This window comes from Spea bombifrons, chromosome 4, assembly GCF_027358695.1.
Source record: "Spea bombifrons isolate aSpeBom1 chromosome 4, aSpeBom1.2.pri, whole genome shotgun sequence".
In the NCBI taxonomy this organism is placed as follows: domain Eukaryota; kingdom Metazoa; phylum Chordata; class Amphibia; order Anura; family Pelobatidae; genus Spea; species Spea bombifrons.
The window spans coordinates 39,306,539-39,318,538 of record NC_071090.1 but is presented as its reverse complement, the minus strand read 5'-3'; the positions used below and the strand labels follow the sequence as shown (position 1 = coordinate 39,318,538).

General features: G+C 38.0%; 2 protein-coding genes across 3 annotated transcripts in view; one reads left to right on the top strand and one right to left on the bottom strand.

Annotated features, from left to right (window-relative positions):
- The first annotated feature begins 2,238 nt into the window (after nucleotides 1-2,238).
- Nucleotides 2,239-9,515, top strand: WASHC3 (WASH complex subunit 3). The gene is made up of 7 exons (XM_053462516.1): nucleotides 2,239-2,350; nucleotides 3,817-3,915; nucleotides 4,690-4,755; nucleotides 6,125-6,235; nucleotides 7,396-7,512; nucleotides 7,678-7,742; nucleotides 9,073-9,515. The coding sequence occupies exons 1-7, from the start codon at nucleotides 2,300-2,302 to the stop codon at nucleotides 9,149-9,151; spliced, it is 588 nt and encodes a 195-aa protein (XP_053318491.1). The 5' UTR covers nucleotides 2,239-2,299; the 3' UTR covers nucleotides 9,152-9,515.
- Nucleotides 9,516-11,498: 1,983 nt separating this feature from the next.
- Nucleotides 11,499-12,000, bottom strand: part of DRAM1 (DNA damage regulated autophagy modulator 1) — a 28,942-nt gene continuing 28,440 nt past the window's right edge. For both annotated transcript variants that reach the window (XM_053465127.1, XM_053465128.1), the window contains exon 7: nucleotides 11,499-11,580. In XM_053465127.1, coding sequence (XP_053321102.1) covers nucleotides 11,524-11,580 — 57 coding nt within the window. In that variant the 3' untranslated portion in view covers nucleotides 11,499-11,523. The remainder of the gene's footprint in view (nucleotides 11,581-12,000) is intronic.

Below are 12,000 nucleotides of genomic sequence, written 5' to 3'. Positions count from 1 at the left end.
GCAGCAAGGGTGTACTTAGTTTTTCACATATGGCTTCTCCATTTTGGCTTAATTTTTGTTGAATAAATCATGACACATTGTAATATGTCATGTGTTGTTGTTCATCTGAGGTTGTATTTACCTGTATTTAAACTTTTAGGCATGCTTTGTCCTGATATGGAAAACCATAGAATTTAAAGAAGGTGTACTTTCTTTTTTTTTACACGATTGTAGCATTATACATTATACACTCATGCATACCAAGAACTGTTAGCTTATTATGAAAGAGAGCATCACATAGCAAGCAAAAGTAGAGGCAGTACTAACCCCACCATATAGGCAACCAAGGCGGCTGCTTTGAAGACCAAGCTGATGGGGATGTGCAAGGTTTTCTCACATACTTCACTTAGGGGCTTGAAACCCTAAGGGATGCACTGTGTAGTGGAATTTTATTTTTGGTCCAAAAAAAGAAAGCTTGAGAGATATAAGTTTGGGCTTCCAGTTTGTCATTCGACATTCAAAATTGACAGCATTTGTGTTCAGTAAAGTTATACATGTCATATATTCAGAATGATAAAATGAAAGAATTAAAGTGTGGATGAATTGTGTGAATGAGTGAGGGAATGGAAAATGTGTGGATGAATTGTGTAAATGAGTGAGAGAATGAATAAATTAATGTGTGGATGAATTATGTAAATTAGTGAGAGTATGAATTAATGTGTGGAATTGTGTGAACGAGTGAGAGAATTAATGAATTTGTGCAAATGCATTAACGAATATTTGTAAATGAGTGAGAGAATTACTGTGTGAATGAATTATGTAAATGAAAGTGTGAATTGGTGAGTGGCTGTAAAAGTGTTTGTGTGTATCATAGATGTATAATTGATTTATGGGATTTAAGGTGACTCATGCTGGGCTGTTTGGGGACAAAGATGGCAAGCCCTATGTGTGTTATCTGGGTGCTGGTCAGGTTCTATGTGGGGAATGTGAACGCCAGGGCTGGCTTTGGGGTGTGCAACCTGTGATCTATGTCTGTAATTTAGGGGGTTTCACCAATACCTTTTTAATGATGAGTTTTTATGTGATTTCCAATTGATATATATCTGCAAAGCAGGGTTTGTGTGTTATTCCGTTGATCCATATCTGCAATGCTATGTTTCCGTACATTATTTATGTATACCTGCAAATACAGGGTTTGTATGTCTTATTCAGCTGATCTGCAGTGCTGTTTCCATGTGTGGTTTATTTGATCTATACCCTCAGTGCTGAGTTTACATGTGATTTCCAGTTGATCTATACCTGCAATGCTGGGTTTGTGTGTTCTGTTGATCTATACCTGCAATGCTGTTTTCATACATTATTTATGTATACCTCCAAATAGAGGATTTGTATGTCTGATTCTGATTCAGTGTGGCAATTTTTTTTTTTTTGGTGTGGGAGCGGAGAAAGTGATCGCATGCTAGGGACAGCGTGGAGCGGGGCCCAAGGAAATGCTTGCGTAAGGTCCAATTTTTTCAATATAAAATTTATTGGCAGCAGGGTCTAATATTTATATATATTTATCTCATGCACTTAATAGTGTGTCCTTGAATGGCTGAAATAAAATGTGGTCACCCTAGCCAGGAGGGAACACTTAGAACAACCAACTCAATAAGGAGGCCATCTTTAAGGTAAATACCTGGAGAAGCTGTCTTGGGTCAGGCCTAGAGAAGCCACCCCAATACAATCACTCACTCAAAGGTGCACTGAAGCATCATTACCCTTCCTAGCAGGGCATAAGTGGGGATTAACAATTTCAATGCCGAGTCCTGTACATGGCACAGTATTATGGTAATGTCAGTTGTGCCACTGTAGGAGCTGCACAAAGATTATGTTTACGCAGGTGCAGAGGTCTGCTTTTAGGGACGTAAAAAGGACAGTACGATCCCCTACAAAAGACTGACATGGGAGGAAAGAGGGATTTGGAGGAGGTCTATACTTCCACAACATTGACGCTTTACAAATATGCTATATCGTTGTTGTGATGTTTACTTGGTGACATAAATGCGAAAACACTTTGATTATATTGGAATCTTCTCGTTGAAGACATCCACAATGTGGATAAAGAAAACGCGGCAAACGAAAACATATATTGCTAACTATGTAAAATAAAAAAAAAACACCTTGGCATCCCTGAAAAATATTTACCCTAATCAAAGATGGTGGAGATTAACATCCGGGGACTGACGTTCTAGCGTTATTACGCTCTCTATGGTAGTATGGGTGATCACATGATTTGACAGCTGCCTGTAATCGGAAGTGTGTGATCTGTACTGTTGTTATGGATGAAGATGGGCTACCGATTGTGGGCTCTGGAATAGATCTTACGAAGGTTTGTAGTTTACATGTAGGAGGCTGCACATTATTTAGTGGTGGGAGGTCTACGTGGTTATGCACTATCCTACCTTGTTAAGCAGTCATACCGTGTATAGAGGTATATACTCCAAATCGTAGCCCTACTATGTATTTAATACTTTGTTTTAACTAAATACATTTTTATGGCCATCTAATGTGCTCTCTGATTAAAAATTGTATAGGCACTTGTTTTGCTTTTTCGGGGTATCTTTTGGACAAAGTTCAGTGTGTTACATTTGCTTAAGGGTTTGCAGGGTGTTGTTTAGTCCTATGGCATAGGTGTATTCGTTTATTATTTTTTATTTTGGGCTTTTTATAGCTACACAATTAATGAATTGAGGTGTTTCAGTCACATGCATAGCTAGCAGGTGGTACTGTATAGGTAGCCGTCACCATACACAAACGAGTTGTACTGAGGTGACTATAAGCATGGAAGTGTCACATTTGTCACAGGTCGGTTCATGAAATTTCTGCCCTGGGGTGTAGCAAGTGCTATTATTGTAAAGTGGAAGCCTCTAGGAGTAGCAACAGATCAATCACAAAGTAGATCACACACACTCAGAGCATGGCTGCTAAATGCTCCTATGCTCCATAAAGACATGGTTGGATGAGTCTGATGTGGAGGAACTGACTGTAACCCAATTGAACACCTTTAGGATAAATTGGGACAGTGCTTGCGAGCCAGGCTTTCTCCTCCAACATCACAGCCTTTCTTCACAAATGCTTTTTTGGATGAATGGGCAAAAAATCCTACGGAAAGCCTTCCCAGAAGAGTATAGGTTATTATAATTGCAATATTACCATACTAATGCCCCTGGTTTTGGAATGGGATGTCCAACAAAGCTTATAGGCATGATGGGTAGTTATCACCATACTTTTGGTCATATAGTATACAGTTGTGGCCAAACGTTTTGAGAATGACAAAGTTTGCTGACAGCACGTTTCCTTGCAGGTAACCATGGTTAACAGCGGAAGAACAATGATTTCAAGCACCACCCTCCTTTTAAAACTTCCAGTCTTTTTATTATAACTCAATCAGCATAACAGAGCGATCTCCAGCCTTGTCCACGTCAACACTCTCACCTGTGTTAACGAGAGAATCACATGATGTCAGCTGGTCCTTTTGGGGCAGGGGTGAAATGCAGTGGAAATGTTTTTTGGGATTAAGTTAATTTTCATGACAAGGACTTTGCAATTGATTGCAATTCATCTGATCACTCTTCATAACATTCTGGAGTATATGCAAATTGCTAGAATCTAAACTGAGCCAGCAGACTTTGAAAATTAATATTTGTGTCATTCTCAAAACTTTTGGCTACGACTGTAAGTGTATTTATTTGGCAGTTACTAGTCATGAAGGGATTACTATTTTTGTATTAAAGACTGCATTACATTCCAATTTTATGCACTTATTATAACAGCTGTATCACTTTCTTGTTATAGGTTCCTGCTATTCAACAGAAAAGAACAGTGGCATTTCTGAACCAGTTTGTTGCTCACACAGCTCAGTTTCTAAACCGTTTTGCAGCAATTTGTGAGGAGGTGTGTCCTAAACTGAATATTTCTGTATACAATGCTGTATCCTAACGTACCAAAGTTTGATCTGATGATGGTTAAATGATTGTGCAAAAGGTCTTTACTCTATATTTTCCAAAATGTTAGGTTAATATTTAAGTCTATCAGCAGACAAGTGTTAATATGTCTTATACAAAACAGCCATAATCCACTGATTGTTATTCTTGATCCATGTGATGCTTAAATGAGTTGTCTGAGTTTCATGGTTCTGTTCAATGTAGTGGATACTGGATGGGTTTTCCCTTATGCTTTGGGCATTAGGTGGATTTGAGGCTACAAACCAACATCGTGTATCGTCTGTAGGGTTCAGACAATTTCTACAGAGGCTTTTTCCTGTTTTTATAAGTACTTCACAATTTTTGTAGGCAATTTGTCGATAATAGGTTAAAAATGTTTTTTCTGAAATGCAGTAAGATATCATGGCTCTGAATGAGTTTTATTTCATAACTTGCTGTATCTGCCGACCTGGCCCTTGTTATTGTATGTAGCAATGTTACTTTGTTGCTCAAACTGTATTGAAGTATTTGATTGTTACGGTGCCATAAACAGTGTGATAAACACACACTGTACTTGTCTAGTAGACCGGGCTAAACATACAATTCAGCTTTAAAAACATCAGGTTGTTTGGAACAGACTATTGAGATATATTTTGAGATTGTTTTTTCAATTGACTCTAGTGATTAAAAAAAACGGGGCATTCCTCTGCAGCCCAGTTGTTTCTCACATTTTCTCTTTATTTAGAAACTGTCAGCCCTGTCACTCCGCATTCAACAAATTGAAACAACTTTAAATATCTTGGATGCCAAGGTAGGTGTTTTCTTCTTCTTTATAATCTCACTCATGATATTGCCAACAAAAAAAACAAAAACAGGGTTACCATTTTCCTATAAGTACTACACCATGTGCAGAAAGATGAAATACTGATATCTCTAATCAAGCTTTCAGATTTTTCAGTAAACCTGTAACAGCATCCCAATCTTTTTAGGTTCCTAGATTATTCCGTTTTTGCTACAATTTTATGGCTTTTTATGTAAAACATTTTACATATAAAATGCATGCAATTGATTCTATACATCGTATGCTACAGAGAAGCGACATAACGCCAACGTGTTTCTAAGTAGCAGCTGTAGTTTTGTGTTTCACATTATAATATAAATGACTGTTTTGTAATGGGGTGAACTCCGTACCGTCTTGAAGGACGGATGCAGTTTAAGCGGATGGGATGTACATTTGTTTTTCTTCTCAAAGTAATATGTTGTGCGAACGTTGTAGGCAATGCCTCCCCTTTACAAACATAACCCCACTAGATGGGCCGAATGGTTTTTATCTTCCATCACTTTCTATGTTAGGTTTAACCACTCCCGTTTCCCATGACAACCACTCTACCTATTTGAGCCCCCAACTTTACCATGTAACATCTCACTGTACTAGCCCTGGCTTGTAGTTGCCATCTTTGCCTCCAGTGCCATCTTTGTCCCCAGCTTGTCTGTGCCAAACAGGATAACACTGAATGTGACATCCGGCGCTCTTACTTTAACAAAGCCACTAAGAGGGGCAAAGCTTTATGCAAGAACAGAAAAAAGTAGAAAATCAAATTTCCCTAAAACCAATGATTTATCCATGTGTATCTTTTCATTATATAATAAGACATACACATGCGGTGATAGACCATATCTAACTTCGCTATATATTATGCCAGACAATGATATGGTACATCATAGCTCCCAAAATAGTAGTGTTAGGTTAAACGTATCCAATGATTATACATTATGAAGAGCCAATTTAATTACATTAAAGGACCAGCTACACCATGAACGTAGAAGAAACCATAAAAGGTTGGCACACCAGAATGCACAATAACAAGAATATGGACATCGATTTGTCACAGATAAGTTCAATTTTTATGGTAAGTTAGAATGAGAATAAAAAAAAACAGGAAAAGTGTGATCAAGTGAAAAATGCATAGCAGACATAGATTACAGGTTGCGTACCCCAAAGACCAGCCCCAGCACCCACATTGCACACACAGGACCACGTACCTCTTCCCTGTATACTTCTCTTTACCCCTTAGTTTTTTGGGTTTTTTTGTTTTCTTTTTTACTATCTCTCTCTATGAACTGTTTTTTTGGTCTGTTTTTTTTTTGTTTAATCCTTCTTCACCTTAATTGCATTTCAGCTTTCCTCAATACCTGGCTTAGAGGATGTGAAAGTCGAAACCCAGCACATACCTCAGAATAACATTACCAATGGACATTCCCCATCACAAACTGATTCCCCGCAATCAGATGTAAGTATTGCTTCTTTACATTGTTTCCGTTAACCATGTATTTGACTGTGGATCAAAAGTACACTTTTTGGAAAATTTAATGGATTACTGGAAAATTAAACATCCATTCCCTTCCTAATGGATAGAGAAGCGAGGGAGCGGAAAAAACTACTCCCCCCCCCGTAAGCGCCCCTTTAGTGAATAAGACCCCATTAAGACTTTTTTTTTTTGTATGCATGTATGTACTAAAGTGTAAGGTCTAAAATTATAATTTGCGTGGGTACATCAAATATAGAAAAGGGGATTCATGTTTAACAAACATGCTAAAAATTAGAAAAAAACTCAGGTCATTAGATATGTAAATCCAATTCTTAAAAGCGTTAAACTACTCTTAAAATGCATTTCTCAATAGCTTTCTTCCTTTTGTGATCCAATGATTCTTTCCACTGACTGCCACAAATGCACTCCCATTTAAGTTGGTGCCGGCTCATTTCGCACATATACACAGCCACAGTTCACTGAGCCAGTGCTGGAGCTGACTGGAGATAAGTTTGTCGCATGTCTGGAGATGTTCGGCCAAATGCATTCCTGCATGACATATAGCTAGGGATTTGGGAATAGGGCCAAATGCATATTATTATTATTATTATTATTTATTGTTTTATATAGCGCCATCAAATTCCATAGCGCTGTACAATGGGTAGACAGGACATAACAAGTAGTATGTAACATAAATTGACTAACAGAGACAACAGGTGAGGAGGGCCCGGCTCAAACGAGCTTACAGTCTATGATTAGATTCTGCACCCCCCCCCATGCAATTGGAAGGGAGATGCCTCAAAAATGTAAGCTTTCATAGAGATTCCTGGAGTATCCCTTTAAGCTTTTCTGTTGTGTTCACCTGAATTGTTTTGGTCTTTGTATGCATTGTTTGAGGGAGCAAAACATACACATTCATTTCATACACTCAGAGTAGAAATGAATTACATCTCCAAAGTATTACTCTGTAAGTTTTGTGAAACTGCAGTGTATTCAATGTAATTTGTTTATCGTTAGGGCCCAAAGCCGGGCTCATTGACTCCCCCTTTTAATTCCTCTTTTGTTCTTAACGGACTCGTATCATCACGCTTGTGATTGTTCCTCAGAATCTATCCTCAGCTGCCTTTTGCTGATGTTTCCAGGTTACACAGAATTCAGTGAAGGATATACCCACGCAGAAGGAAGAAGCACAAACGGAAAATGTTATCACTGTGGCAAAAGATCCTAGATATGCCAGATATCTCAAGATGGTTCAAGTGGCAAGTATTTCAGTTACTGGAATTGCAGAAGGAAGGCTCCTTTCATTAAAAAAAACACCTCTCATGCAATACTTAACATTTTTCAATTTTTTAGAACACTTAGGGGTGGGTGTAAATTGCATGAGTAAATTATTGTAACTAAATAAATACTTTTTGTTTCTACAGGGCGTTCCAGTAGTGGCTATCAGAAATAAAATGATTTCTGAAGGGCTTAATCCTGATTTATTAGAGTAAGTATTATAGTTAGAGGAATGTGCTTGCTTATCATGTCTGGTATATAAATTTGGCTTTTGTGTTTGGTCACATATAAAGCATAGGAGAATTATGTTTCTTAAAGGAGAAACTACGTTAACCTCATTATATAAACCTGCCTACAACTCGTGCCTATTGCTTTTAAATCTCTTTGTTTTGGGGGTTTTTGGCTTACCAGCAAATTGCTATTAAATATCAGGGAAGCTGGGGTCTGTGGCAGAAGATGGCAAAAACAGTGTAACTGTTTTTTTCACTTGTGCTCATCCTTACAATGGCTGTTAGAGTTATAATTTTTATAAGGAGGAATAATTATGCTGTGGGATACGATGAAGCTATGTAAATCAATGAAACTTAATAGTTTCAAGTCTGCTCCAACTTACCATTTTTTTCCGTTATATCGACTCACATCTTTTAATTTTAACAGCACAGTGTAAGATTTATTAATACATTCTACTAGACAAATGACTAGAACATGTATAGATTATATATTCATATCTTAAGTTTTCTGGCAGCAATTTCCACACAAGCACACTAGAGTCTGAACAGACCCCTGTACACAGCCTAAACCCGAACACATTATCTGGAGGGTAATTAGCTGGGGATGGGGAAAGGGGCAAATGACTTTAGGGGGGATTCTGCAGCCCCTCCCATGCGTTTGAAAAATGGACCACGCAAACATTTAAAGGGATCTGCAGCTATAATATGCAATAACGTTTTTATAATGGCTGACGTGTCCATTTAATGCAGAATTAGACACCCCCTAGTATTTGTGAATTCTAAAAGCCTTCAGAGAGAAATAATTATGGAACAATTTGTCGTACTTAGCAGAACAAATTTGTTTTATAGCACAAAAGAAGACACTGAAGCATGATGTTAGTCTCCTTCTTAGTGTTTTCTGTGTGTATATCTCAGCAAGACAGTTGACCAATCTCCAGCTCTCTCTTGCACATGAGTGACAGAGAGAAAGCACGGTATTTGTATGTATCCTATTCTGTGTGACACCTGTGAGAATATACAGCTGTTGATTTAATGAGTTATGTGAGTATAGTGTGCAGAGTGGGGGCTGGTGTTTATATCCACAAGCATATCACCTTGTGTCCTAGTCACAAATCCATTTTACTAATGGAATCGTCAGCTGTGTCCGTTCTAACATCGGGTTTGAACATTTAACCTACTACATGCTGAACAGGATTTAAGGATACCCTAGATGTAATGGAAGGTGAGCTAAAGTGTACTTTTGATCCATCTTAGGGGAGAGAGGAAAAAAAAAAAAGTCGTAACAAGTCATCTATTTATTTCTACACACAGGACACCAGATGCTCCAGTTCCTGATGGGAAACCTGTACCAGAAGAAAGCTCTGACAGTGAATCCTCATTCAGTGACTAAAATACTTTGTATATTATGTTTTTGGTCACTGTGCATTAGTTGTGCCACTAAATCAATCAATCACAATATCCAAAATTCCTGCCCCAGTACATTGGTGAACAGGCTTGAGGGTGTATTATGTTACTTTGGCTGCGTTATGCCTATTATAAAACAATTCAGATTTGGAGACTTTCCACTAACACAATAGTAAATTAAAAGGATAGTAAAATAATGAATGCACTTACCTGTTGGTTTTTGCCAAATACTTTGCATTGTATTCATATTTTTATAAAAATAAACTTTAACATATAGTGTTTTACCGCTATACAGTAGTTATTAAAGCACTTGAACCAGGACCAAATTGAAATAAAACATTCTCCAGATATTGTGGCTGACTTTTGATTTACTACCGCCAGCACAATACTTTACAACAAATCAGAAATTGAATGAAAAGATGTACCGCAGCAGCTCTGGCGCCAGGAGTTTAAATGTCCGTATGAGTAACTCTATTGGTCGCCAGCAGGGAGCCCTGCAGACAGACTTTAAAAATCCTGGTACCGTAACTTGGCCGGGAGAGACCACTGGTCTCCCTGCTCTATCCGTACAAGCGACTTTATTGGTCGTTCGTACGGACTTTTAACTGTTGCAGCAGGGAGACCTTAAGGAGTTAAGGGGCCGTGCGAGTGAGCCTATTGGTCGCTTGCACGGCCCTTTAACCTACGAATTTTCGCTCCCGTTATCTAACGCAGCATCACAGGGGAAATCCGTTGGTTCGCTGTCAGGAGTTAAATAGGCCGTGCGAGTGAGCCTATTGGTCGCCTGCAGGGTCTTCCTCTGGCATCAAGCTACGGATTTCTGCTTCCGTTAACTCCCGGGAAGATAAGGTAGGCTAGATGGGGAAGGGACCAGGGAGATTAGTAGGCAAAGTTTTACCGCCGCTATCTTCTCTTCTTCATGTCTTTGGAACGTATACGAAAACGCACTCTTCGTGTTCGTATTCATGCTCGTCCGAAGACAAATGCACAAGTCTAAACAAAAGTAAGGTCATGCCACTTAATAACCATGCAGCCAGTCTGATCTGTACTCGGGTTACTATAAAATGCATTTTTTTTGTACATTTATGGAGGGATTTTGCAGAATACCCTTAGAATTGCCCCCACCTCCTAAGCTTGCAAGGGGTGTGTTTGGCTTAATGCAACTGATTATCTGATTCAAGTAGCCAACAGTAGCGCAAAAAACTAGACCATTGGAGAGGTAAGTAATTTATTTTTCTTTTCACGTGTTGAAAGATGTAAATTAAAAAACAAAGCTTAAAATGCATTCTTCCTTGGTGGGGTTCCATGGGACTTTGGAGTCTCTTTTAATATTCTTCTATTCTTTGTATGCAAAAAAAAATGTTCAGTTGTTTGCAAGAAATGCTTGCATGTTCCAGAATGCAGTTCTGTCGTATGAACTCTCATTTAACTGTTCAACAGGCAGTACCAACCTGGCTTTTGCTGAAGTTTACTGAACATGGCCATTGATAATGCTTGATGAAGTTGGTGGGTTGAAATTGCGGACACCTGCTTTGGTGAATACATGTTATTGCCATTGTGCAGCAGGGGTCAAATGGAACAAATGTCCACAAACATACTACATGAACTACCGGTACAATCACCAGACAGGGCAAAAAACCTCATGATTATGGGAAGACATAGTTTTTTTTAATTCTACCTCCTGTATGTTACAATGCTTCATGCTGTTGCACACAGAATGTATCATTGCATGTACTCCAATATGAAATATTTAATGGTTTAGTATTGTAGTTTGCATATTATATAACCGACAAATGCACGTCTCCTGGTATGCATTATGGTCTTTTAACCAGTAAGAATACCAAACATGCATGGCTAAGTAGTTGGCAAAGTGGGCTGAGACAACATAGTCAAAAACGTATCCAACGCATTGTGGCACATTCCTATCCACAACTACACCTCTAATGTATAGGTGGTGCTGGTCGGATTTCACAGTATAAATAAACATAAAAAAATATTTTAAAAAAAGAGCTCCTGTGGACTACACCTCTTATGATTTGGGTTTGGAATTTTTCAGAAAAGAATGTATATCAATGTCTGTTGCATCATCCTCTTGCAAATGCTGGCAGCAGCCCAAAACAAAAGATTTATTATACAAAAAATCAGTATTTGACCATATAATGAATGTGTTTTAAGGTTTTTTTTTTATTAGTAAATTCAAAATATGTTTACAAACTGGACAAGAATTAACAAAGAAACAAACCGATGAAAGGACAGCCGAAAAGTATAGTTCATTCAAAAAGTGCAAATTCTGTGCAAACTGTACCAAGATCTTCTATTTATAAAAAAAAAAAAAAAAAACTTCCTAAAATCCTGTGTTTATGACTGTAATACATAGTCATCATATATTTCTGTTGAAATTATTAAACTGGCTCCCTGGAAAATAAAGCAAAACTGAAATTACCAAAAAAAATATAGGAACATATTTTTATACATTAGATTACAATACATAATATACTGTGTATATAATATATAATATAATCATGCAATGTACACGTTAGTTTTGTGTTAATGTTTTTAAAAGATTTGTTAAATTGAAAAAATGTAGACAGGAGGGCAAGATAGGCTTTAGCCGTTTTTAAAGTGTACACTCCCCTCCATAAGTGCCACCTGTGCAGATATTAAATTGTATGGTATGAATTTGTATCATGTAATCTGTCATAAACTAAGCACAAGCTATGCCAGTGAGGCCACTACAGCTGTCTTAAGTTTGACAAGGCTGAGGTATTATACCCAGGGTTGGACTGGAGGAGGCCCTGGCACTTTAAGGCTATAGCCACCTGATGACATCAGACA